Below are 27,525 nucleotides of genomic sequence, written 5' to 3' on the forward strand. Positions count from 1 at the left end.
TGGACAGATGTGTGTGTTGTTTTCAGTTCTCAGTTATTAGGAAGATGCTGTGGAAGTTCTGGAACATGTACACGTGTGCACATCCCGAGTGGGGAGCTCTGTAGGAGCAGAATTGCTGGATTGTGGGGCATGTGTATGTTTACTGATAACTGATGACATTGAGCACTGCTTTGTACGTTCGTGAGCCATTTGGATATCCTCTTTTGGGAAGTGCCTGCTTAAATCTTTTGCCCATTTTTAAATTGGGTTGCTGGCCTCTTTATTACTGATTTTAGGAGTTCTTTGTATTTTCTTGACACAGGTTCTTTGTTGGGTACATTTATTGCGAATAACTCTCCCAATCAGTGGCTTGCATTTTCCGAGTGTATGTTTTGCATCTCTAGATCCAGATTTTAAAACCTCTGCAAACACACAGGATTTGCCTGGTTGCTAGGGATCCCAGACAGCAAACATCACACCTTGTTTGCAGTCACAGGATGGCATTCCAAGATGATGTAGCCTCTGAGGAGGTGCCTGGGTCAGGACTCAGCCACGCACAGCAGACATGACTCTGGCTAGTGTGAGCAGAAGGCTGTGCGGCCAGGGGTGGGGTCATTTCCCACTCGCTGGAAGGGCTGGAGGAGCGGGCTGGAAGGAGTCAGGAGCAGTCTGGGCCCCCAGACTCTCACCACCTCTGCTGTGATGGGGTGAACCGCTGATACCACTGCAGGGAGCCCTGGAATCGGGGGCTGCCAGAGCACAAGCCCTCTGTCGCAGTTCCTGCCACCACGATGGGTGCCTTTCCTCTTGCTCACTTCCACATTTAGGTTTTGTGTGAATGCATGTCGTCGGTGGAAACTGATTCCTTGGAATCTTTGATGCAGGTTGTTTTTGGCTGTCTAGCCACTATGGTGTCGGAAGAGGGGAAACCTCCGAGCAGGACGGGCAGCTTTGGGGCAGGGCTGCTCCAGTAAGGAGAGGAGCCGTGCGGGTGCCGTGGTGCTGAGTATTCTAGGCGGGAACTGTGTGGAGGGCAAGGTGCAGCCCTGTGGTTGGTGTGCTCAGCTGATGAACAGGCTCAGCTGCATGTGAGGTTCCAGAAGGTCATTCCTCCACCCATCTGTTCAGCCATTGTGTTTAGGTCCTAGGCTGCTGTGATAAAGCACGAAAAAGTGGGTGGCTTAAAACAAAGGAAATGTATAGTCTCATACTTGTGGAGGCCAGAAGTCTAAAGTGAAGGTGTCAGCAGGGCTGTACTCTCTCTGAAGGCCCTGGAGGAGAGTCTCTCCCAGGCCTGCCTGGCCTCTGATGTTGGCTGGTGATCCTTGGCATTCCCTGGCTTGTAGATGCATCACTCCCATCTCTGCCTCCCTCCTGTTTCTGTGTCTGTTCCTCTTCTTATAAGGACACCAGTCTTATTGGACTACGGCCCACCCTAATGACCTCATCTTAACTTGATTATATCTTCAAAAACCATATTTCCAAATAAGGCCACATTCACAGGTGCTGGGGGTTAGGACTTCAATAAATCTCCCTGGGGGACACAATTTAGTTCACTTTTATGCCCATCATCAACCCAGGCCTTGGCTGGACCCTCTCCTTTGGCTGCTCCGGATCCCTGGGCTTTCCCAGAGCCACAGCCCCCATGCCGCTGCTCTGGGTTAGCCTGACCCTCCTCCTAGTCTGTGCTTGGGCAGAGTCCCTCACTGTTTGAGACACTGCTCCAGTGTACGCCTTGACCCCTCTAGAACAAGAAAGGGTCATTCTGTTTCCTGAGATCTAACCACCGGCAGCTTATCCTTTCATTTTGATTTTAAAGCCAACTTTTAACTGACAACCGATATGTATGTAGCATACTATATATTGTATGTGTGTAACAGACACATAGAAAAATAGGTAAATTACAAGAGTGTAACAATGAATTTTTATAAAGCGAACACCCCTTTGTTTTGAATTTATTTCCCTCTGCTTATTAAACAGTACCTTGCAATTTATGGGCCTGCCTCTTTCACAAAGTGGAATGTTCTCTGAGGCCAGAAAATGTGTCTTATTTACCTTTATATCTACCACCTCTCCAGTTTCTAGCACAATTCCTGTATATGGTAACCCATAGGAAGTACTTGCCAAATTATAATTTAGAAGATCAGAGAGGAATTTACCAAGTGAATCAGAGTCAGCTTGAGCAAGCATTGAACAGAAGTCTCATACAAGGCTGAGTGCTTTGCTCCAAATTAGTAGCCTTTGTCTTTCTATGTGTCTGAGTTAAAACTTGTTGCCTGTCAATTTTTTTTCTTGCCCGTGGACATTTTTTTGTGTGTGAGAAGGTCCTCCAGAACGCATAGCCCAAGGCAAGGATTAAAGAGTTGACACTTTCCATCGACAGATGAATGGATAAAGAAGATGTGGCACATATATACAATGAAATATTACTCAGCCATAAAAAGAAATGAAATTGAGTTATTTGTAGTGAGGTGGTTGGACCTAGAGTCTGTCATACAGAGTGAAGTAAGTCAGAAAGAGAAAAACAAATACCGTATGCTAACACATATATATGGAATCTAAAAAAAAAAAAAAGTGGTTCTGAAGAACCTAGGGGCAGGACAGGAATAAGGACGCAGATGTAGAGAATGGACTTGAGGACACGGGGAGGGGGAAGGGTAAGCTGGGACGAAGTGAGAGCGTGGCATGGACATATATACACTACCAAATGTAAAATAGATAGCTCGTGGGAAGCAGCCGCGTAGCATAGGGAGATCAGCTTGGTGCTTTGTGACCACCTAGAGGGGTGGGATAGGGAGGGTGTGAGGGAGACGAAAGAGGGAGGAGATATGGGGATATATGTATATGTATAGCGGATTCACTTTGTTATAAAGCAGAAACTAACACACCATTGTAAAGCAATTATACTCCAATAAAGATGTTAAAAAAAAAAGAGAGTTGACACTTTGAGAGATGCAGTCGAAGGGCAGTGAAGCAGAAATGGGGAGTGGGAAGATGGAAGTGACAATGATGCAGTGCGTTTCCTTTGCTGGATGTCGCTTCACAGCGAGCGGCAGAGACACAGTGGGCCTGGCGCACATACTCCTCCAGAAGACACACGAGGAGAAAACACACCACTCAGCAGTCCACAGAGGCGCAAGTGGAGGGAGGATGTATCTGCCCCATTCACTCCCATCTCCTGTTTCCCACTGTCATTTTATGAGAGTCCAGAAGTGGAGGGACAGTTGGGCAAGGAGGAGGCACCGACTGACAGAGAAGGTGGTCGAGGGAATCTGGGGAGGTGCACAAGGTTTGTATCCAGCACGCTCCACACCTTGCGCTACTCAGGTCCGCGCATGCCTTCATTGGTATCTGCTCTCCCACTGCAATGGGGGGACCACCACCCTCTGAGAGAACAAAGACACGTTGACCCGTTCCCTGGGAGAGGACATGGCGAGTCTAGTCAGCGACAGGGTCCCCTTCCTGGTGGCCAGCTGGGGTCGCCTGGAAGACTGAAGCAAGAAGGTTGTGAAACAGGCTCCTTCGGTGCTGCTGTGGCTGGTCCTGATGCTGTGATCGACATTCATCCTCTTCTTCCTCCACCACCCCTTCTGAACCCTCTTCACTCTCTGCTAGCACCATGCATATTTTCAACTGCACAGGGGGTTGGGTGCTTCTAACCCCTGACGTTGTTCAAGGGTCAACTGCATATCATCTTCCCTAAGGAATGTAAACAAAGCAGGAGAGAATCAGAAACAGTAGTTCAAATGAAAGATAAATGTCTTCCTGACTGTCAAGTCATCTGACTTTGGAACTGGTAGAAGAGTCAAGGAAGTAATAACAGATGATGAACAGCCAGGGAGTGTAAGTGAGCATTAAAGAGCAGCAGAAGTGCCAAATGAGCTCCGGCACTGGCAGGGTTATGTGCTGACCAGTTGCTCTTCCTTTTCCCACATCCTCTGTGGAAAGAGCTTTGGTACGTCGTGGGGGAGGGTGGGGGAAGAGTGGTGTCTGAATTTCCTTTGAGTGTCTAAAGGAGTGAGTTAAGTAGATCCAGTCATGATAGTTGGATCTCACTTTTCAGACACTGGTCACAGTTGGAAATGGCCCACACTTTAGTCACCTCCGCTTCCCCTTACCTTGGTACCATTAGCTCCATGACCTTGTAACCAGCCAAGGGTCAGTTCCTTGTCGCAAGGGGTACTGTGTCAGCCCAGCCATTGCCTTCATCTCCTGGGGCCAGAGGAGAATGGTGGCATCCTCTGCCACTCTCCCCACTGAGACCCGCCCCCCCAACAAGCCAAGCCCCTACCAGTCAATCCCGAGAGGCCTTATTTCCCATCTCCTGTGCCAGCTCCAAGCGTCTGAGATTCCAAGGATGTGCCTTGAGGCTTTTATTCAGTCTAGAACTATTGAGTTTGGGAGCCTCACCCCATCCCTTCTCTTGCATCCCACAGAAATCAGGGTGAAATGGCCCACACCTGCCGTGGCACCATCAACCTGTTCACTGCGCACTTTGACACGGAGGACTCTTGCGGTATCGTGCTGACCAGTGGGGGCAGGACCTACCACCTCAAGGCCGGTTCAGAGGTGGAGCGGCAGCAGTGGATCACCGCCCTGGAGCTGGCCAAGGCCAAGGCTGTCCGCTTGATGAGCAGCCAGTCAGGTAGCGAGTGCTTGGTGCAGCGGGAGTACGTGCAGGGTCGTGGGTCTGGAGAGAGTGGGAACTGAAAGTGTTTGGAGGCCAGTGGTGACCAGGCTAGTTCAGACCAACCTCGGAAGGTCAGGGTGCGTGTTTGCCCTTCCCACTCAGCTCCGTGCGTCCTCAAAAGTGGGATGTTAGGTGGTCAGGGTGGCTGGCAGTTCTCGGGATGGAAATGTTGAGGTGGGCAGGGCTGTGTGTGTCTTTCTTTGGACAAGTCTGGTTCCTGGGCTTCAGCAGAACTTTCGGTTGCTGCAGTGAGTCAGTTCCAGAAGCAGAGTCAAGGTGGGAGGCCAGGATGGTGCACTTGTGCCTCAGGCCAGACTTTTTTCGAGGTCCATTTGGAGATTGAAAACCATTTAGCCAGAGATGCTGTCTTTGCCAAGATGGAGGGTCAGCTCAGAAGTCCTGAGCAAGACATTTTATTTTTTACTTTAATACATTTTTAAAAATATGTATTGTCTTTATAAGATTCATAAACCAATGGTTTCAAAGCATATGCAGTGAAGTCTGCCCTTGACTCTTATCCCCAGCTACCCACCCTGTTCTCCCACCCAGGGGCAACCAGAGCTACCAGTATCTTATGTGATTACATGTGTATTCAAATAAGTACTTATAGGAAATTCAGTCCCCCACCTTACTTTTTTTCCATTTGGCAATAGTATATCTTGGAATTTTTTCCTATAAATACATAAAAAGCTTCCTCCTTGTTTTTACAACAGTACAGTACTTCATTGTACGAATGTACCCTAGTTTATGTAACCTATAGCCTGTTGATGAACATTTAGGTTGTTTCTTTAATTTGCTATGACCTGCCACGCTGCAGTGAGTAACCTTGCATTTCATTTCAGGTGTGTACAAGAATAAATGAAACATACGTCCCAGGAAGGGGGGTTGCTAGGTCGGTGGGACTGTGCATTTCTAATTCTGAGACACTGTCACTCTGCCTCCCACCTGGGTCGTACCAGTAGATGCCTGCGGCCCTGTGTAAGAATGCTGGCCTCCTTAGAGCCTTGCCCGCCCAGAGCAATAGCAGGTTTCTGATGGGTGAAAACTGGGTCCACACATACAGAGGGGAGGACTGGGAAGCTGTGATCCTTTTGAAGTTATAAGCACAAGGTGTGTGTTTATATAGACCTGTGTGGGTTTTTTTTTAATATAAATTAATTTATTTTACTTATTTATTTTAGGCTGTGTTAGGTCTTCATTGCGCGCGGGCTTTCTCTAGTTGCAGTGAGCGGGAGCTACTCTTTGTTACAGTGTGCGGGCTTCTCATTGTGGCGGTTTCTCTCGTTGTGGAGCACGGGCTCTAGGCGCGTGGTCTTCAGTAGTTGCGGCACACGGGATCAGTAGTTGTGGCACATGGGCTCTAGAGCACAGGCTCAGTAGTTGTGGCGCATGGGCTTAGTTGCTCCGCAGCATGTGGGATCTTCCCGGACCAGGGCTCGAACCCATATCCCCTGCATTGGCAGGTGGATTCTCAACCACTGTGCCACCAGGGAATCCTAGACCTGTGTGTTTTTTAAAGAGGCAGGGCCCCAGGTGAGAAGGAGTCACAGCCCCTGTTCTCCAGGATTGTCTCCAAGGCTGGTCCAGGAGATAGTGAGTCCTGTGGAAGGAACTCTAGCACAAAGCAGGTGGAGGGGCTAGTGACATCAGTCATTGTGCCCCATACTCAGTCTCCCTGCATTGGGGTCTCTCCCCCAGCACTAGCTTCTCAGTGCACATGGAAGGTCATTGACTATCAGTCTGACCTTCTCTTTTAGTCTCACCCATTTGGAGCATGGGTTCCTCCATGATGACTCTTTTTCTTGGGGTCAGCACTCTGTGGCTTGGGTGTGTCAGCAGTGATGCTGAGCTTGGCCAGGGGTCCCCAGGGTACCACTCCATTTCCCAGTGAAGGAGGGTGTTTGGGGGCATCTCAGGTATGGGCTGCATTGAGACCCCCAGCAGGACCTGTGGTCTCAGTTTGGATGCTTGTAGCAAATGATGTAGCTGGTGTTGTGGCTGGACTCGGGACAACCCCATTGGCCAAGTGCAGGGACATTGCTGGTTGTGGAAGAACTAGCTTCCTCTTAGTAGCTTCTAAGTAAAATCAATCAATCAATCAATCATTGCCTCATTTTTAGGAACTTCTTGAAAATAATGTAGCAGGTAGCACCTACTGGATTCATCATTCTGGAACAATTTTCCTGGGACAGCCAGCAGCAGGGGTTTCTTTTGCAGCTGGTACGGAAGTACTGTTAACTCAGCTGACAGTGCTAGGGATTGCTAGCCTGCACTTCCTCTAGGAGAGTCTGGGACCCCTGAGGGAGCAGCCTCAGGCACACATTCCTTCATTTCATGTCCTTTAGGCGTGGTCAGAGGCTAGAGATGCACCACATGTCTTGTGTTCCCAAGAGGTTAGCCGCCTGGGTAAGGTCACAGAACAGACATTCAGGTACAACTCAAAGTAACACATGCTACGTGTCAGTGAGACTTGGTAGGATTCCTCTCCTTTTGGTGTCATGAAGCACAAATAATTTCACTGAAGAGAAGACACAGATGGCAAATAAGCACATGAAAAGGTGTTCATTATCATTAGCTGTTAGAGAAATACAAATTAAGATCACTGTGAGATATCACTACACATTATTAGAACAGCTAAAATTAAAAATAGCGATAATACTAAATGCTGGTGAGGATCCATCATAAGTTACTGGTGGGAACGTAAAATGGTACAGCCACTCTGGAAAACATTTTGGCAGTTTCTTAAAAAACTAAACATACAATTACTATATGACCCAGGAACTACACCCTTGCATATTTATCCTAGAGAAATGGAAACTTATGTTCACACAAAAACCTGTACACAAATGTTCATAGCAGCATTATTTTTAATTAATTAATTAATTATTGTCTGTGTTGGGTCTTCGTTGCTGTGCTCAGGCTTTCTTTAGTTGCGGCGAGTGGGGGCTACTTTTCGTTGCGGTGCACAGACTTCTCATTGCGGTGGCTTCTCTTGTTGCAGAGCAAGGGCTCTAGGCCCTCGGGCTTCAGCAGTTGTGGCACGTGGGCTCAGTAGTTGTGGCACATAGGCTTAGTTGCTCCTTGGCATGTGGGATCTTCCTGGACCAGGGATTGAACCCATGTTCCCTGCATTGGCAGGCAGACTCTTAACCACTGTGCCACCAGGGAAGTCCCATAGCAGCATTATTTTTAATAGCAAAGTACTGGAAACTTCTCAGATGTCCTTCAGTGGATTGAACAAACCCTGGTACATCCATTGAATGGAACGCTATTCGGCAGTCACAATGAATGAACTATTGATGCGTACAATAACTTGGATGGATCTCAGAGGCATTATGCTGAGTGAAAGAAGCCATTCTCAAAAAGTTGTATGATTCCATTTATATGACACTCTGGAAAAGGCAGAAACTAGAGATGTAGAGCAGGTCAGTGGTTGCCAAGGGTGAGGGGTGAAGGGAGGGAGTGATACAAAGTTGTAGTATGAGGAAGTGTTTTGGGGGTGATGGAATTGTTCTGTGTCCTATGGTGAAGCTGTGTCATGAATCTATACATGCGTTAAAATGCATAGAACTGGCGAATTCCCTAGTGGTCCAGTGGTTTGGACTCGGCCTGCCCTGGCCTGAGTTCAGTCCCTGGTCGGAAAACTAAGATCCCACAAGACGAGGAAAAAAAAAAAAAAAAGTATAGAACTGTGCAGCAACAAAAGAATTGCTGTGTGTTCATTTGAAAGTAAAATGCAGTTTTGACTTCTGTCTCTTCTTGGTTCTCCCCGCCCTACAGACCTGTCCAGCTTTCCCTCTCCTCATTGGCACACCGTCTTGCTGTCAGGCTGGCTTGGAAGCTGAGCCTCCTGCTTGCAAACCCTCTTCGTTAGCACCCAGCCCCTTCCCACACCCTGCTTCCCCTTAGGTCTGCTTCCCCTTCAAGGAGAGGCCATTATGGAAACCCTCCCTGAGCTGGCCCCCTGCCTGGGCTAGATGCTTGCTCTCTGCCACCGGGCTCAGCCCCTCATGCGCATGCACAGTGGTGTGCTAGTTAGTGTGAGCATGAGTTCCTGGAGCCTCAGATTCCCTGTCCGTCAGTCCACCAGAGGCTTTGACTGTGTGCCTCCCAACGTCCTTCCAATTCAAAGATTTCTAAGTCAGTGGGAGCCACGTTTCCTGGGTTCAAACCATGGCTTAGTAACTGTGTGACCTTGGGTGAGGTGCTTGCTGTCTGTTGCCTCTTTCTCTCCTCTGTAAAGCAGGCTTAATCATAGAACCACCCCTTAGAGGTGCTGTGAGGACTATCTTAGACAGTGCATGAAACGAACTTAGCACATGACTTGTCAAATGCTCAAGAAAAGTCAGCAGTAGTTATTGATAATAGTCACCTTGGCAACTTTAAAATAATACAGGTTCCCAGGTCTCCCTGCAGGGATAAATCTGAATGAATGAGAGCATTGGGGATGGGGGGGCGGTGGGGAGCGGGGGGCGGGCACCTGCATTAAAAAAAAATCTTCCTGGATAGGATTGCCAGATTTAGTAAATAAAAGGTCAGGTCACCAACTTTCATTTGCACTTCAAACATACACAGATATTTTAGTGTAAATGTGTCCCATGCAATAGTTGGGACATACTTACACTGAAATTTGTTTATTGTAATTCAGTGTAAAGGGCGTCCTACATTTCATCTACCTGCATTTAGCCGTATCCTGGGGGACTTTGATGCTCAGCCCACTTGGGTGGGTGTGGTCCAAAGTGGAACTTCTGTCAGAAAATAGAGAGTATCCTTTCACTTGACACAGGGGGGAGCTAGAGGGTGGTTTGTTTGCTTTCCTTGCTCCTAAATCAGTGAGTAAGGAAGCACCAGAAGTTCGGCTGGCATGCAACCTACCTCTCAGAATCATTTTCATATCTTCAGGTCCGCCTCCCAGTGGGGGCTCCAGGAGGCTGTGAGCAGTGAACCCAGAGCCGGACACCTCTCTCTCTTGGGCCTTACCTCCAGGGGGGCTAATCCAGCTCCTCAGGGGCTCTCTCTCTCTCCTGCCCTGCTCCCCCAGGCTGACCTGCCCCCACCTTGAGGTCATAGCCCTATTCTGATATCACAGCCCAGCACTTGGAATTATCCCAGGCAGCCCAGATTCTGCCCTTAGGGCAACCAAGGCGGCGTTTGAGCAGGGGGTGAGGGGGCTGTTTGTGGCTGGTGGCCCTAGGGGCTGACCCTAAAGACCATCTGGGCACCCTGCCATCCTATTGCTTCAAGATGAAAATCCTCTAAAAGTTAGGACTTGGAAGGCTTTCCTGCTGTCCCTATTGGCCATGGTCCCCCAAGGTAGAAATAAGTCCCTGGGGAGTGATGGGGGGTAATCTAGCTCTGGATCAGCTCCTGGAAAACCTGCTGCCTTTGTGCCTCAGCAGGCAAGTGGCCTGGAGAAATGGTGGTCTTGCCTTGGTCCACTCAGCACTCTTCCCATTCGAAGGAATGGCTACCTAAACTGGGGGTTTCTGACTTGTTGGGGAGAACTGTTCCTTAGTGCTCAGAAAATCCCTGCAAGCACTGAGCCATGACTTCTCCCGTGGTCACCCCCAGAGGCTGGGTGGGGACAGGGGTGTGCTTGTCTCAGGACAAAGGGAAAACATAGCCACATTCAAGCTATTAACCCTTGGACCCCTTAGTCCCAAGGAGGAGGAACCCCATCCACTTAGCTGGTCAGAAGGTATAATGAGGTCTCTTGTAAGCTCATTAAGTTAGTAAAATATTGAGTGGCATGGATTAAACAACACACACACACATGCACACACAAACCCTGAAAAACTTCTCTCTAACTTTGGTGGGCACAAAGGCTGCTGGGGTGAGTGCATTAAAATTCTTAGGGGAGGACCACCAAGATTCTGATGAGATGATCAGATGGTGCCCATTAAAAATGGTCCCGGGCTTCCCTGGTGGCGCAGTGGTTGAGAGTCCGCCTGCCGATGCAGGGGACGTGGGTTCGTGCCCCGGTCTGGGAAGATCCCACATGCCGCGGAGCAGCTGGGCCCGTCAGCCATGGCTGCTGAGGCTGCGCGTCCGGAGCCTGTGCTCCGCAACAGGAGAGGCCACAACAGTGAGAGGCCCGCGTACCGCAAAAAAAAAAAAAAAAAAGGTCCCCATTTTTAATATGCATTTCATACAGCGCTCCTGCTGGCCCCCCATGGATCTCATTTTGAGAAACATGGTCTGCTCAGACTCCTGGATGGCTTGCTGCAGCTGCCTTGCTTCCCCCATTTCCAAATTCTGTGTTTTCCATGGAATGGGTTTAAAAAATTTTTTTTATTGAAATATAGTTGACATTTACAATGTTGTTTTAGTTGGAATGGGGGTTTAATTCTGTTTTACTACCATGTATTTTTTTGGCTGCTTTGGGTCTTCGTTGCTGCACGTGGGCTTTTTCTCTAGTTGCGGCAAGCGGGAGCTACTCTGTTACAATGTGTGAGCTTCTCATTGTGGTGGCTTCTCTTGTTGCGGAGCATGGGCTCTAGGCACGTAGGCTTCAGTAGTTGTGGCTCGCGGGGTCTAGAGCACAGGCTCAGTAGTTGTGGCACATGGGCTTAGTTGCTCCCCGGCATGTGGGATCTTCCCGGACCAGGGATCGAACCCGTGTCCCCTGCCTTGGCAGGCGGATTCTTAACCACTGTGCCACCAAGGAAGTCCCTACCACGTATATTTTTTTAAATTCACTGGAACCACAGAGACAAAAGGGATGGTGTGGGGCGTTCACCAGGTGCACTTCTATCTGAATTCTTGTCCCCTTTCTTCTAGGTATAGGTGCAGCCTTTTTCTCCACCTAAGAAGAGGGATTATGTCCGTATTGGGAGTGCTATACCCTTCACTCATCAGAGACTCTCTCTTCATCGTCCTCACCTTGACTGAGAGAGTGGGACAGTGGGTGTGAACTGTTGGTCATTGAAACTGATAGTGGTGAAGGGTGTTGCTGACCAGAGGGGTTGGCTTTTGTTTCTGTGGTGGCCCCGGGATGAACATTTAACGGTACCCCAGGAGGGGAGCCATTGCTCTTTGATGGGTCAGCAGCTCAAGGTGGGAATTCCCTGCTTGCTTTGGCTGTGAATTCGGGGCTCCAAGAGCATGAATGCCACACAGCCCTCTGAACAGATAAACAGATCTATGTCTAGTTTGGAGGAGAAGTCGGTTTCTGGTTTTGAGTCCTTTGGATTAGGCAGTGTCCAGCCTTCAGGTGTTCAGGCCTGGAGCCCTTTGTGATCTCAGCAGTTCCCTCCAAGCTTCTGGCCCAGGTGGGAGGCATGACGTGTCCTGGCCCTTGGTCCTTGGCTCTCAGGTTGCAGGACAGGGGGGTTGACCTCACCCTACCCCTCCAAAACATGGATGGGTCAGCCTCCCTTCCCCTCAGACTCTCCTCTGCCTTGACTCACACCTGGGCCACCTCATCCAGACCAAGGGAGGAATGAGGGGCAGTTAAGATTTCCCCTCAGCGATGCCAGGACAGGGAGCTGAGCTCACTCCATTCCACGTGCCCACCTTGGTGTTTGGAGAGAGAAAAACCCGTGCCCAATTTGAGAAATGAGGCCTTGAGGATTTTGTCAAAATAGAGGACCAGGCTCTGCATCCCGAGAGCTTGTTGCACGCAGGCCAGTGGCTTCTACTTTGCAGCTTCAGCAGTACCTTGTGTGGAGTTGTTGCTCACTAAATGTGTCAGTTGAAAGAGGTCCAGGTAGAATCCTCAGGTAGGACAGTTGGACTCAGGGATGCTACAGAACCCCAAGGATGGGATTTTTTAAAATCCTTTTGTTGTTATGGAAAATTTATGACATAAACAGAAGCGGACAGAAGTCTCAGGAGCCGGCACATACTTGTCACCAGCTATCAGCTCAGTCTTGTTTCTGTGCCTCTACCCTCTTCCCTAATCCTGTGTCATTTTGAATATTCGTCAATATTTCAGGATGCATCTTTAAAAGATAAGGATTCCTTTTTTAAACATTTAATATTTAGTTCAAGGTACTGTTATCACATCTGCAAAATTAACAGTGCAGTGGACTGAAGTTTGTTTAAAGGAAACTTTACTCTCCCTGGTGACTTCGAGGGTGTGAGGGAACTAGAAAAGGGGGTGCAGTGCCTGAGAAAGGGGGACACACATGTGCTTCCAGTAGAGAAGACTGGGCTTTATTCAGAGTCTGAAGGAACCCAGGGGAAAGTTAGCGTCCCTCAGCTGGGAGAGAATTTTGGCCCTTCCTGAAGAAGCGGGGCTTGGCACAGAGCAGGAGGTCCTGGAAGGCTGGAGACCTCTGATGGCTCGGCCTTGCCAGGGAGCCTGCAGGGTGGGGTGGGGGGGTATGAGTTGGAGTCAATTTTTAAGAGTCCACATTAGCAAAGGCAAGAGCCACCAGAAAGGAACTTAGCAAAAGGATGGTATTTTGTTGTGCAAGAGGTGTTGACAGTTTGGACTTAGATGTGATCCTGTGACCCATACAGATGGCAGAGGCTACCCCTGAGGGACTCGTGTAAATCGGTGCTAGTTGAAGAGGCTCAGGGTAACTGGGTCACCAGCGAGTTCAAATGTATGTGCACAGTTTGAGCAGACTGACGCTCAGTTCTCAGAGAAACTGAGTTGGATTTTTGCAGCGAGGGCAGTGTTTGTTCTGACCTCGCCTCTTCCCACAGGGCCCTCTGCCAGCCATTCCAGAGGTGGCCCCCCTATTTCAGTAGAAAAATAAGCATTCTGAAATGTTTGTATTGGAGGTGGTCTTCTTACGAGGATTAGTAGGTCAGAGTCATTTGACCAAAAAAGTAGACAAAAAAGTCACTTGTCTACATTTGGTACATTCTTACCATTAAGATGCTTTAAGCAAGAGGGAGGAGATATGGGGATATATGTATATGTATAGCTGATTCACTTTGTTATAAAGCAGAAACTAACATACCATTGTAAAGGAATTATACTCCAATAAAGATGTTAAAAAAAAAATGCTTTAAGCATCATTTTCCTGCCAGGGCAATTACCCTGCTTCCTTTGTAACTAACCTTTGTAACTATAGCACTTACCTTTGTAATTACCAGATTCAGAAGGCTTATGCTTTGTTGCCATTTAGATGTTAACATGCTCGAGGATCTGTGGGCATGAGTGCCAAGCCTCTGATGCAGGTGGGGCTGGCAGCTCATTGTGTCACTGGTTCCAAAATACAGCATGTGTCCTGAACCCAAGGTGAGCAGGGCTAGAATATCTTCCTGGGATCCTCCTGCACTTAACTTCGCCAGCTTGAACTTTGATTTGGAGGTAAACTTTGAAAGGTCAAGGCTAGGTATTCTGGGCTGTGGAACTGGAAGGTGGGGCTCTGTTCCCCTCCCCCCCACAACCCTGCCGCCCTGGGCAGTTGCTGAATCTCATTTGCATGATGGTGTGAAGGGGCGTGGCTTAGTAAAAGCAGTGCAAAATTTGGGATCCTGGCTTTGCTTTGAGTCATTGTGTAACTTTTTAAAACAATGTTTTTATTGAAGTATAGTTGATTTACAATGTTGTGTTAGTTTCAGGTGTACAGCAAACTGATGCAGTTATATATATGTATCTATCTATATATATCTGTATATATATAGACATATATGTTCTATTTCAGATTCTTTTCCAGTATATATTATTACAAGATATTGAATGTAGTTCCCTGTCCTGTACAGTAGGCCCTTATTATTTATCTATTTTATATATAGTAGTGTGTATCCGCTAATCCCAAACTCCTAATTTATCCCTCTCCCCCCCATTTGCCCTTTGGTAACCATAACATTGTTTTCTATGTCTGTTTCTGTTTTGTAAATAAATTCATTTATATCTTTTTTTTAGATTACACGAATAAGTGATATCATATGATATTTGCCTTTTTCCATCTGACTTACTTCACTTAGTATGATAATCTCTAGGTCCATGCATGTTGCTGCAAATGGCATTATTTTACTTCTTCATGGCTGAGTAATATTCCATTGCATATGTATTCCACATCTTCTTTATCCATTCCTCTGTCAGTGGACACTTAGATTGCTTCCATGTCTTGGCTATTGTAAATAGTGCTGCTGTGAACATTGGGGTGCATGCATCTTTTTGAATTAGAGTTTTTGTCTTTTCCATTGTGTGACTTCGGACGAGGCCCTCAACCGCTCTAAGCCTTAATTTTTTTGCTCCTCAAAGGGAGGAATAATGCCTATATCCTGAGATGGTGGTAAGGGTAAATAATAACAGCAACAACAACAATAATAAAAAAACCTCAGACCCTGTCCCCACCCCCCACCCACACCTGAAGGGACCAGGGCAGGGCTGGCTATCTGCTCCAAGCTGCCCTGGGAGAGGGACTGTGTGGCACAGCTGAGCAATACCAGTCGTTATTACCACCCACCAACCCTGGCTCTTCAGCTGGCTCCTTAGTCCAGTACTGGTCCGTGGCCTGTTAGGAACCGGGCAGTGAGCAGTGGGCGGGTGAGCGAGAGAAGCTTCATCTGTATTTATAGGGCTCCCCATCGCTCGCATTACTGCCTGAGCTCTGCCTCCTGTCAGATCAGCGGCGGCCTTAGATTCTAATAGGAGCACAAACCCTACTGTGAACTATGCATGCGGGGGATCTAGCTTGCGTGCTCCTTGTGAGAATCTAATGCCTGATGACCTGAGGTGGAGCTGAGGCGGTGATGCTAGCGCTGGGGAGTGGCTGCAGATACAGATTATCATTAGCAGAGAGGTTTCACTGCACAGAGACCATAATAAATCAACTGCTTGCAGACTCGTCTCAAAACCCTATCAGTGAGTGGCAAGTGAAAACAAGCTCAGGGCTCCTAGTGATTCTGCATTATGGTGAGTTGTATGATTATTTCATTATATATTACAATGTAATAATAATGGAAATAAAGTGCACAATAAATGTAATGCACTTGAATCATCCCCAAACCATCCCCCCACCCCCACCCCGGTCCGTGGAAATATTGTCTTCCGTGAAACCGGTCCCTGGTGCCAAAAAGGTTGGGGACTGCTGACTTAGTTGACAGTAGGTCTGCCTGCAGTGGTATCATGCCTGTGGGGATGTCTCCTCACTGCACTGGAAACGCCTTTATAGACAGGGACCTGTTTTCTAATTCTTTTCTTTTTTTCATGGTCTTCTATTCAGGGTCAGTTGGTGGCAGGGAACAAAAACCCACTCAGAGTGTCCTCAGTAAAAGTAGAGCTTATGCAGCACCCTACAGGGACTCTCCCATGTCCCCTCTGTTACCGTTCCTTCTATGGACTGGCTTCTTTGTTCCTCTATATCTTCATTCTCCCAGGGGCTCTGACCTGCCCTGGCTGGCTCGGCCTCGTGGCTGCTGTCTCTGTGCCCCAGATTCAAATTCTTGGGCAAGGGAACCCGGAGCGGCTTGGAGCAGGTCTCCAGCCCTGCTCACATCAGGTGCAGCTCGGGGTGGGGGTCATGGCCACACCTGAGGGGCGACCTGAACGTGTTTAATGAGGGAGTGTGAAATCCTGCCCACTCTTCTGGGTCTCCCTGAGATGTGACCTCTTCTCTGAGCACCTCTAACCTCCGTGGAGTGGTCCCTCACTGCCACCCACAGGAGTTGGCTCAGGAAAGAGAAGGTGAGGGCAAGCAGCAGCTGGATGGGCTGTTCGTGCTCCGCATGCTCTGTGGCTGCTCTCTCCTGTGCCCAGGCCAGGCCAGGGAACTGTGGAGAGCCAGGACCCAGCTCTGAGGGAGGCGAGGTGGGCAGGCTGGTGTAACAACCACAGATTGTGGAAGGGAATCCTTGGGGGATAAGACACGTCCCCTGGAGGCAGGGGCAGGAAGCACAGAAGCTTCAGAGGCCCCTCACAGGTAGGTGGGGTTGCCAGGGAGGCCCTGTGAGCATAGGAAGAGCTGGGCCCAATGGAGGCTGATGCCCCGTCCACACACTGGGCACAGAGCACCAGCGACGCAGGGCCTCGGTGTGATGCCTGCACCTGGGGCCAGGTGAGCTGCCACCCTGCTCAGGAGAGGGTGCCGGTGGGTGGGGCTCTGGGCTGGCCTCCTCCCACCGTGTCTGCCCCAGTAGCTTTCCTTGTCCTGTGTCTGCTGGTCTCTTTCAAATAGGTTCGTAGAGAAACCTGTACAAAAGGTTTGAAAACCATTGGTGCAGAGCTTTCACCTGAGATCGGGATTGGCTTTGAAATGGAGGCTGACCTGAGGGTGGCAAGGGCTCGGGCCAAGGCGAGGGTCAGGGCCTGGCCCTTTTTACCATCTCCCCCCTCCCCCACCCCCACCCCCAGACACACACACAAAAGGAAGCCAGTGGGGACAGCTCGCTGGAAGGCTTCCCAGACTCAACCTGAGTTTGCACTTGACCGTGTTTAGCTGGCATTGCTCTCCAGGGGCCACCACATCCTGGGTCCCTTCTCCTCCCACAGAAAGGACTGAGGCTGTGCCCGTGCACAGGCCCTCTGCGCCTGGAGGCAGAAGGAATATTCCATCCAGTCCCCACGTGTTTGGTGTGCACAGACCATACACTTGTGAGCCACCTCAGTCCAGGTGAGAGTGGGTTAGAGCAAAGCGGGGCCAGCGTGTAGCCATATGCCGAGAGAGCTGGACCCAATGCAGCCACCCAGGCAGGAGTCGGCCTTGGACACCTCCCTCTAGAGCAGGAGGAAATGTTTGTAATGGGTTGGTGCGGGACCAGGGCGGAGACTGCAAGCTGGGCTTCCAGTGGGCGAGTTCTGGTTTTAGATGAAAGTGGTGGGTTTTTCTCTCCCACTGGCACCCACCTTACATTTCTCTTTTCTCTGGAAGACAGTCGGAAACACTGGGTTGCTCGGAGATGAGGTAGCTTCTCTTGAGGAATGGAATTTCCATTTTAATGAGGCTCCTGAGTCAGGGCCTTCTGCCTGCCTGGGGCGAAGTGCCACTACTGTGAGCCCATCTTTCCTCATCTCCGTTAAAGCACGAGGAGTGGGGAGGTTGCACTGGCCCACGGGACGTCTTGTCACTGATGAGGCAGCTGTGTTCGCAGAGAACTCCTCTTCATAGACGTTTTGTGAGCGCAGCCAGAAGTGTCACCTTCAGGACTTGGCCACAGAAACCCTCGAGCCCAGACATCCCGGAGGCAGCCCTGCCGGCTCCGGGCACACCTGTGACTGGTTAGGCCTGGCTTTGAGGCCGTTGTGAGGTCTGGCTCTCCCTCTCTTCCGCTGAGTGACGTCCTCTCTGGACTCAGGTTCCTCTCTGCAGAGGGGAAACGACAAGAGCCCCTGGGCAGGTGGACAGTGGCATGAGCTCTGTGCACTGTGGGGTCTCTCACACTCGATGGCTGTTCTTATGTCATGAAGCCTTTTCTCCAGGACCCCCTCCTGACTCCCCACCCCAGGTCTGCTTCCCACCCGCCGTGGGTGCCCTCCTGGCCCCTGGTGCCTCTCTTTTGAGCATTCACCATCGTGTCGGTATTATTCATGGTGCTCTCATCTGTTTAACGTCTGACTTCCCTGGTCATCCCGCCGCCCAGGCCGGGCTCATCTCAGAGTAGGCACGCAGAACTGTTGGGTGGATGATGGAAGGGATGGAGGGAGGGAAGGAGGGAGAATGAGTGAGAGAATGAGTGTGAGGAGTGGGTGCCTGGTGCCTTGGCCAGGCCTGGTGGCTCCTTTGGTCCGTATGCTCTGGGTGCAGGTAAATTGTGGGGGTCCTCACAGAGCCAAGTTTGGAGAGCGTCCTTCCAAAGGGCATTACCAGGAGCGTGAGAGGTCAGGAGGGACTATGTGTGACTCCAGGCAGCTCAGCCGGAGACACCACCGCGGGAGCAGCTGTGTCCTTCGCAGTGGGCTGTCCAGCAGCAGTCACTGTAGTTATCCCTCCTCTGGCTGATGTTCACGTGATCTGAGTGGCGGCTGGAGACGTTTGGCTGTGTGTGATAATGCAGGGGTCTGAGTTGCACCTGTGCAAGATTATGTGTAGTGGTCTTCGTCTCTCGAGTGGAGGGCCAGCCCCAGGCCCCAGCGCCTGGGTCCTGACCCCCAACAAAGGGTGGCTCCTGGGAGAAGGAAGGGTCCCCTTGGGCTGGTCCTGCCTCGGCTGCTCAGATGTGTGGTGTAGGCAGGCCCCCGGCTTTCGCTTCCTCGTCTGTGAAGTAGGGACGGTCCCAGTCCTGGCCCAGGCGACTTCACAGGGTGGCTGAGAGAGGCCAGATGAACATGTGCAGGAGAAAGAGTTGCAGGAGTCATTGTTGGGGTTGTCATCATTGACAGGGGTGTCCAGGTGGGCCCTCCTCAGCTCCCCCATGGGGAGATGTACACTGCAGAGGGCGTTGCCACTGAGCAAGTACCCAGGTGTCAAGCTAGCCAGGTGGCTTTTGTTAGGAATCTGCCATTTTCCAGGACCATTCTGTGAGAATGCAGGAGGTAAAAAGGGTGTTCTTAAACATTTCTGCCTTTTAAGAAAAAAATCTTTATTGTTTTGTAAAAAGACTGAATGGAAAAAGAAAACTGCAAATCATACTGGAAAATGGACCAAAGGGAGAAAAATCTCAAATTTACTAACCTAGAAATGATCATTGTTAAACCTTTGCTGAACAGCATTCCAAACATTTCTTTATGCGTATATATGCATTTGGATCTAGATATGTAATTTCACACCACTGGGAAAAGTCCCAATATGCAGTTTTGTAACTGGCTCATTAAATTCAACATGTTGTGGGCATTCCATGCAATAAATATGCATCTGTGGCATCACTTTTTATTATGGAAACTTTCTAATGAGCTACATACATGTATATATAACATACTTGTACACATGTAGAGTCCCACGTTCTTATCACTTGCCTTTCAACAATTATCAATCTATGGCCAATCTTATTTCATCACACTCCGTCATCTGGTTCCCTCATTATTATTTTTTCATTGTGGTAAATACACATAACATAAATTCACCATTAGTGACATTTAGCACATTCATAATGTTGTGCAACCATCACCTCTATCTAGTTCTAGAACATTTTCATCACCCCAGAGGAAACCCCATGCCCATTAGCAGCCACTCCCTATTCCCCCCTTCCCTCTGCTCCTGGCGACCACTAATCTGCTTCCCTCTGCCGTTATTTTAAACCAAACCCCATCTGCAAACATTTTATGTGTGTCTCTAAAAAACAAGGACTCTTTTTAAAGCATCAATTTGAGACCACTATCACACCTGAAATAATAATTCTTTAATGTTATCACCTGTTTGAATATCTAATTATAATGTCATTTTTAATGGTGCATGATATTCCATCAAATGGATATAGCATAATTTAATGAAACATTTTTTAGCCATTCAGGTTGCTTGCAGTGTTTCCCTATTATCTAGAAAAGCACTGGACAAGCATTTCTGTGCTCATTTTTTCTTTCTTGTTCTTCTTCTCCTCTTCCCCCTTCTCCTCCTCCTCCTCCTTCCTCTTCTTCCTCTTTTTTTTTTTTTTGCCCTGGTGTGATTATTTCCTGACAGTAAATTCTTAGAGAAAGGATTACTGGGTCAAGTGCATGCTTTCCATTTTGATGCTGTTGGCGAGTTATAAAGGTTGTTCCAGTTAACGCTCCCTTAGCAGAAAATGCACGGCGTGGTTAAGGTACGCCCACAAATACTCTCCTGTGAGCCTTTGCCATAACTTATCCAGGAGTGCTGCTGCTCTTCCATTTGTGCAGAAATGCCCCCGTTGCATTGGGCTCAGGGTCTACCAGATGCGATCACAGCTCAAGGCCATCAACGGATAACCGAATGTGGGAGAAAAACGCCATGGCACCTACAGTGAGAGCCCACGTGGCCCTTCTGCTGAAGGAGGGCATGGAACTGTTGGGGAGAGTGATGACCGCAGCCTCATGAGCAGGAAGACAGAAGGCCCCGTCAGTGGAGGAGCCAGGCTGGTTCTCAGACACACTCATCAGTCTGGAAACTGGGGAAGCTGTGGGAGGAGATCCATACTGTCTTTTGGAGGGGAGGGAGGAAGAGGGAACCGGTGAGAAAAATCATCCGCCGCTCTTACTTAAACTTGACTTTCTATGCTATTAAAACATTACAGTGATAGCAAAGGCAATTTAAAAGAAGAAATGAAAACATTGCCATGATCCAGCCATTGCCATTCCTTCCCACTCACACCGCACACACCCACACACAGCGGAGAGCCCACCTTCCACTCGGCTTTACAGCATCAGTATTCTGGGCGAATGTTCTGCAGCCTCGCTTGTCATTTTTTATGCTTGGCTTCTGTTCTGTGGAGAGCCTGTGGCCCCAGTTTTCTTACCCTGTCGTCCTTTGGCTGGATGCTCAGGCAGCTTCCAGTTGTGGCCTGTTACAAATGTAACGCCCCATGGACCATGTCATGCATGTAGCTCCCTCTCTTCTCTAGTACCTTCCTAGGAAAAGTTGCATTGGGTAGGGGTGCGATGGTGTTGTGGCTCTTGATTCCACTCTCCTGTAGCCTCGTTGTTTCCAAGAAGGGGATGAGTGCCAGCCCCTCACCCGGAGGGCACATGATCATAAAGCATAAGTCAAGTAGCAGTAGCACAGCATGGGTATGATCTAGAAATAATTATTCATATACTGGGGGTGATCAAACTTTTTCATGGGGCGCATGATCATAGCCACTTGGTGGTTTGGCTTGTGGGTTCTTTGAGGGCCAACATGACCTTCTACTCACTCTCTGTGCCCGCCACCAGCACATCCCACAGACGTTTGACAGATGCTTCCAAAAGGTGGTCCCAGCCAGCTCTGCCACCTTCCTGCCTCAGCCGCCTGGGCCTCCCTGCGCTTCCAGGGCTGCACTTGCTGCTGTGGGAGCTGGACAGATGTGACTCCAAGTAACGGGAACGCACATACTGCCCTTTCCTAGGAGAGCTGCGGAAAGACAGGCAGCACTTTTTTTAAAAAAGTGTATCCAGTTTCCTTCCAGAATGAAGTAGTGATAGAGCCAAGGGGACAGAGGAGAGTTCAGTCTTGTGCTTGGGGGTTGGGGGCCCTAAGGCAGAAGGACCGTGGCCCCGTTGGTGGTCGGGTGCCCTGCCCTGGCCCCCCTGCGCAGTCCTGCCCCTTGCTGCTTATCCACCTCGCGTTCCCGCCCAGCTCCTCTGTTACACAGAAACCAGCTCATCCCCACGCTTCAGACGTGCCTCTTGCTCTTCAGTATCCCTTGGCTCATGATTTTTCCTCTTACATGTGTATTTCACGTGTGCCAGTCAGATTCTCGTTTAATATGAAGCAAAAACCCTTAATCTGTGTGCAGTCTATTTAAAACCAAATGAAGGTGCCTGAACTGAATGATGGCTCAGGCCGAGCACTCAGTCCTTATGGGCTCATGGCCACTCACGGTGAGAAGAAAGGTGCGGTTATTTAGTGTTATTTAAAAACTGTGAGTCGCCCAGTATCGTTTTTTCTGGATTCCAGTGCCAGTGCTTTGGCAGTAAACATGCCTCAATGATCCGTCTCCTCTCAGAAAATGGCCATGTGATTATCCATTAGCTGGGGACACATTCAGTCACCAGTGGGTGGCATAGCTGCTGAAACTCTCATCAGTGCGTTTTCCTCAGCTCAGCCCCTACCGCGTAACGACCCCATCAGTTGTGAGATGGGAACAAATGCCACATGGTTGTGACTGCCATTTTCCACATTCCGCTGCAGTGCACCCAGGCCACTAAAATACCGTTAAACCCTTTTAATTTAATCCCTTTTGTATTTATGGATCTAACTTCTGTCACATCACCACATTTCAAGCAACCCAAAAGTAAATGCCATGTACCAATTTTATTTTAACATTAAAAATGGATTTTTTTGGTCCCACTAATACATACACGTAGGAAAGGAGGAGTGAAAATAGTGCTAATAATGGAAAACAGTGCCCCACTCTCCCTCACCCCCCAGCCCCTGCCTTCCATGGTTCCTGTGTTTAGTTAATGCCGTGGTCCCTGCCACACACTGAGTCATTTGTCCTTGGGCTCAGACCCCAACTTGAGTTGTGGGTGTGGAGAGGCGGGTCCTGGGGGGGGGTCTCTCGGCCAGGGTACCCACCGTTCACCTCTCCACTGGAGCCTGCACTTCCCAGACACACGCTAACTCTTGGTTTCTTTGTGTAAGATGACTGATTGCAAGTGGGTTGAAGCATTCTGACCGGGCCCACTTGGAGGGAAGGAGACCCATTAACGAACATACCCCATTTCCTTTCCCCGCACCCAGATGCTGAGGGTGACCCTGGGCGGTCTGGGTCTGGTGCAGGCACGGCTAAGGCACCGGCTCAATGAGTCGTGAACAGTCCGCTGAGAGGAAGGCACGGACACAGGGGCAACCTCAGCGCCTTGCCTGAGATCACTGTTAGGAAGTGGTGACGCTTTGATCAACATCTGTCCGCTCAACTAGACTGTCGGCTCTGAGCAGAGTGCAGGGTCTGCAACACAGTAGGTGCTCAGGAAATGAATGAGTGAATGAATAGCGGTGCCGAAATTCAAATGTAGACTTTTGCAGCTTCAAAGCTGTGCCTTGCTGCATCCCCTGGATGAGAACACAGTGCAGAGCAAAAACAGGCAAGGATTGTTTTGTTTGTTATCTGGTGGGGGCATCCAGGAACAGGGAGCTTTGCTTAGTTAGAATCTGGCCCTGGAGCATGAAAGAGTTATTGCAGCTTCCCCAGAGCCCAGGCACGCACCTGCCTTCTTAGAACAGCCTCGGTTTTACTGCATTGAACCTCAGGGAGTGGGAAATAGAGCATGTGAGTGGGATTTTTATTGGCCGTAGTGCTGGTGTCTCTTTGCCTAAAAGCAGCTAAAGAAGATAATCTGCAATCACAAATTGAATTCTATCTAAAGAACACCTCTGCCTCACGCAACGGTCAGTCCTGGCTGGTTGGGTGGGGATTCCCTGGGGAACGTGAATGTTGGCCATGTGTGGCCATGACCAACGTGGCTGGTACACTGGCCTTGTGTGGGCTGACGGGGGAGTCAGGGTCTGCCCAGTTAGGGAAGGTGGGGCCCAGGGGACAGCTGGGCCTTCAGCAGTGGCATGTGGGAGGTCTGACCACATGGAGGTGACAGGTCTCGTGGCCTTGGTGGCTTGCAGTAGCTGCCCCAGCTGGAGGGTGTGGAGCACAGGGTTTCTCTATGGACAGCCTCTCTCTCTCTCTCTCTCTTTTTGTAATATTTATTTGTTTATTCATTCATTTATTTGGCTGCACCGCGTCTTAGTTGAGGCATGCTGGATCTTCGTTGCGGCGTGAGGGATATTTAGCTGCAGCATGCGAACTCTTAGTTGCGGCATGTGGGATCTAGCTCCCTGACCAGGGATCGAACCCGGGCCCTCTGCCTTAGGAGCGCAGGGTCTTAGCCACTAGACAACCAGGGAAGTCCCTCACTTTTTAAAAATTAGCTTTCCTTTTTAAAAATTGAGATATAATTAACATATAACATTGTGTAAATTTAAGGTGTACAGTGTGTTGATTTGACACATTCATTTATTTTATTTTTTTCTAGTTTTATTGAAATATCATTGACATACAGCATTGTATAAGTTTAAGGTATACAGCATCACGGTTTGACCAACAACCATTCTTTTTTGTCTTCAGTGTGTGTGTGTGTGTGTGTGTGTGTGTGTGTGTGTGTGTTTAAAACATTGTTACTGAGCATAATTGACATGCAGTAAACTGCCTATATTTAAAGTGTACAAATTGATAAGGGTTGGCATATGTATGTACCTGTGAAACCACCACCACAGTCAAGATTAGGGACAGTATCCATCATCCCCGTGCCTTTTTGTAAATCCTCTTGAGCTCTTCCCACTTCTACCTCCCCAGGCCACACTAACCTGCTTTCAGGCACAACAGAGTTTGCATTTTCTGGAATTGTATACAAGTGAACTTGTCCAGTATATTTCCTTTCCATTTGACTTCTTTCACCCAGTATAACTGTTTTGAAATCCCCTCATGCTGTGCACACATCACTAATTTTTTCCTTTCATGGTATTCTATCATGGGATGTGCCACAGTTTATCCGTTGCCTGTTGGTGGACAGTTGGGGTGTTGCTGGGTTTTGGCTATTGCAGATAGAGCTGCTATGAACATTTACATCCAAGCGTTTGCATGGACATGTGCTTTCTTTTCTCATGGATAAATAGCTAGGGGTGGAATGCCTGGGTCATAGGGTAAATGGATGTTTAACTTTTTTAATTAAAAAAATTTTTAATTTATTTTATTTTTTTGGCTGCGTCAGGTCTTAGTTGCGGCATGCAGGATTTTTCACTGTGGCACAGGCTTCTAGTTGTGGCATGCGGTTTTTTTTTCTCTCTCCAGTCATGGCACAAGGGCTCCAGGGTGCGTGGACTCTGTAGTTTGTGGCATGTGGGCTGTCTGGTTGAGGCACGCGGGCTCAGTAGTTACGGCAGACTTAGTTGCCCTGCGGCATGTGGGATCTTAGTTCCCTGACCAGGGATCAAGCCTGCATCCCTTGCACTGGAAGGTGGATTCTTTACCACTGGACCACCAGGGAAGTCCCAATGTTCACCTTTTTAAGCAACTACCAAATTGTCTTCTAAAGTGTTTGCACCATTTTATACCACCACAAGAAGTGTGAGAGAGTCCAGGCTTGGAGAGGCTGAGTCAGCCACCCAGGACAACCTGAGGAAGTGTTGAACACAGGTTTTCTTGGTGAACACACTCATTTTGCATTTTAAAAATGATTGCATGTTTTCTCAGGCATTACAGCATCTTATATGTCCTCTTTGCTTTAAAGAACAGGGGACCTGTGTACAGGTCGTATTCATCAGTACCCCTGGCATGGGGGGTGGACCACTGAAGGCAGCTCACTGTAGATAAAGGTTCTGCCTCTTTTCATTCCCTCGGGGCCTGAAATACCACATCTCAGTGGCAGGGAGGCTTGTTCAGAGATCATATTTCCATCTAAAGGTAAATGAATAACGCTGCAGTACTGCTAATACTGTAGCTCCCAAAATATGACTGATCATGTAAAATCTTTGCCTTTGGGAATGTTTGGAAAAGAATGCAATTTATGGAGATCCGTTACTTTTGGAAATATATAGAAAAACCGTGGCATCTTGATGCAAAATGTGCCTTTTCTCAACCTGGTGTTCCTTGCCAGCATCGCCCCTGGGGCCCAGAAGCTTCCCAGAGCCCTGCCTACTTGGGTCAACCAGGCAGTGATAGAATGGACAGCTCTGTCTGAGAAATGACCACCATAATCACTCAGGACTGCATTAATTGAAAGTGACCCTCAGAGTGTGAGATCTGCAGAATGACTATTTCCCCTCATCAAGCTGCCTCAGAAGCAGGGACAGCATTTTTAGAATTTGGGTCTGTGGTTGCTTATTTAAATGTTGTAGGTGAAAAGCCTTGGTTTTCATTCTAAAAACCGGAATGCTGTCTCCAGAAATAGATTTATGTACCTATGGGAATTCACTTAGTGATAAAGGTGCCATTTGAATCACTTGGGAAAGAAGGGACTGTTAGCAAGCGTATTTTAAATTATATCCTCTGGAATTTGTTTTTGTGCAAGGTGTGAGGTAGGCATCTAATTTTGTTTTCCAAAAGTATATCTAATGTTCTCAACAGAATTTATTCTGTTTCTGAACACTCTGGTCTCCACTGATCTCTTTGTCAATTCCTGCACCCGTATCCCACAGTTTACTCCCTGTAGCTTTATAGTCTAGTTTGACAGCTGATAGGATAAATCCTTCCTCGTTCTTTAATTTCAAAAATTTATTGGGATTTTCCCCTTCTATGTAAATTTTAGAATCAGCTTACTTTTTTTTTTTATGTTTTATTTATTTATTTTTGGCTGCGTTGGGTCTTCATTGCTGCATGCAGGCTTTCTCTAGTTGCGACGAGTGGGGGCTACTCTTCGTTGTGGTGCGCAGCCTTCTCATTGCGGTGGCTTCTCTTATTGCAGAGCACGGACTCTAGGCATGCGGCTCAGTAGCTGTGGCTCGCGGGCTCTAGAGCACAGTCTCAGTAGTTGTGACGCACGGGCTTAGTTGCTTCGCGGCATGTGGGATCTTCCCGGACCAGGGCTCGAACCTGTGTCCCCTGCCTTGGCGGGCAGATTCTTAACCACTGCGCCACCAGGGAAGTCCCTTTGAATAGTTTTAATCATAGATCTGGAGCAGCCAGTGACTTCCACATATTAGTGCTTAATATTTCTGAGTTAGAAAACTTGCTTTCATGCTAAATTTTATGGAGGTTATTATATTTTATTATACAATAAATCCTTACTGCACATCTCTCTGTGCCAGACAGTGTTAGGAGATAAAGATACAGTGGAGGGGCTTCCCTGGTGACACAGTGGTTAAAAATATGCCTGCCAACACAGGGGACACAGGTTCCAGCCCTGGTCTGGGAAGATCTCACATTCTGTGGAACAACTAAACCCGTGCATCACAACTACTGAGCCTGCGCTCTAGAGCCCATGAGCCACAACTACTGAGCCCGTGTGCCTAGAGCCCCTGCTCCACAACAAGAGAAGCCACCACAATGAGAAGGCTGTGCACTGCAATGAAGAGTAGCCCCCGCTCGGTGCAACGAAGACCCAACACAGCCAAAAGTATGTTTATTAAAAAAAACAAAAAAAGATTCAGTGGAAAACAAAATGAGTCTCTGCAGCCAGGGACATTACTGCCTGCTGGGGGGGAGGCAGACAGATCCACAGAAAATCATGGTGGATTGTGTCTGATGCTTCACCCTGGCAAAGGAAGCATGAGGAGGGGAACCTAACCCAGTCTGGATGGTCAGGGAAGGCTCCCTGGAGGAGGTGATACATAAGTTGAGACCCAAAGGACAAGGAGGAATTATCCTGGTGAAGGTGAGTGGAGTACAGTGAAAGTGAGGCCCAGAGGTGGAGGAGAGCATGGCCGTCCTGA

At 48.7% G+C, this 27,525-nt stretch overlaps 1 protein-coding gene across 1 annotated transcript in view; it reads left to right on the forward strand.

Annotated features, from left to right (window-relative positions):
• Positions 1 to 27,525, forward strand: part of OSBP2 (oxysterol binding protein 2) — a 145,526-nt gene that overhangs the window by 25,824 nt on the left and 92,177 nt on the right. Inside the window, exon 2 of the mRNA XM_082667206.1 lies at positions 4,416 to 4,624. Within this exon, the coding sequence (XP_082523332.1) occupies positions 4,416 to 4,624 (209 nt within the window). The remainder of the gene's footprint in view (positions 1 to 4,415; positions 4,625 to 27,525) is intronic.

This window comes from Grampus griseus (assembly GCF_964374135.1).
Source record: "Grampus griseus genome assembly, chromosome: 12".
NCBI lineage: Eukaryota > Metazoa > Chordata > Mammalia > Artiodactyla > Delphinidae > Grampus > Grampus griseus.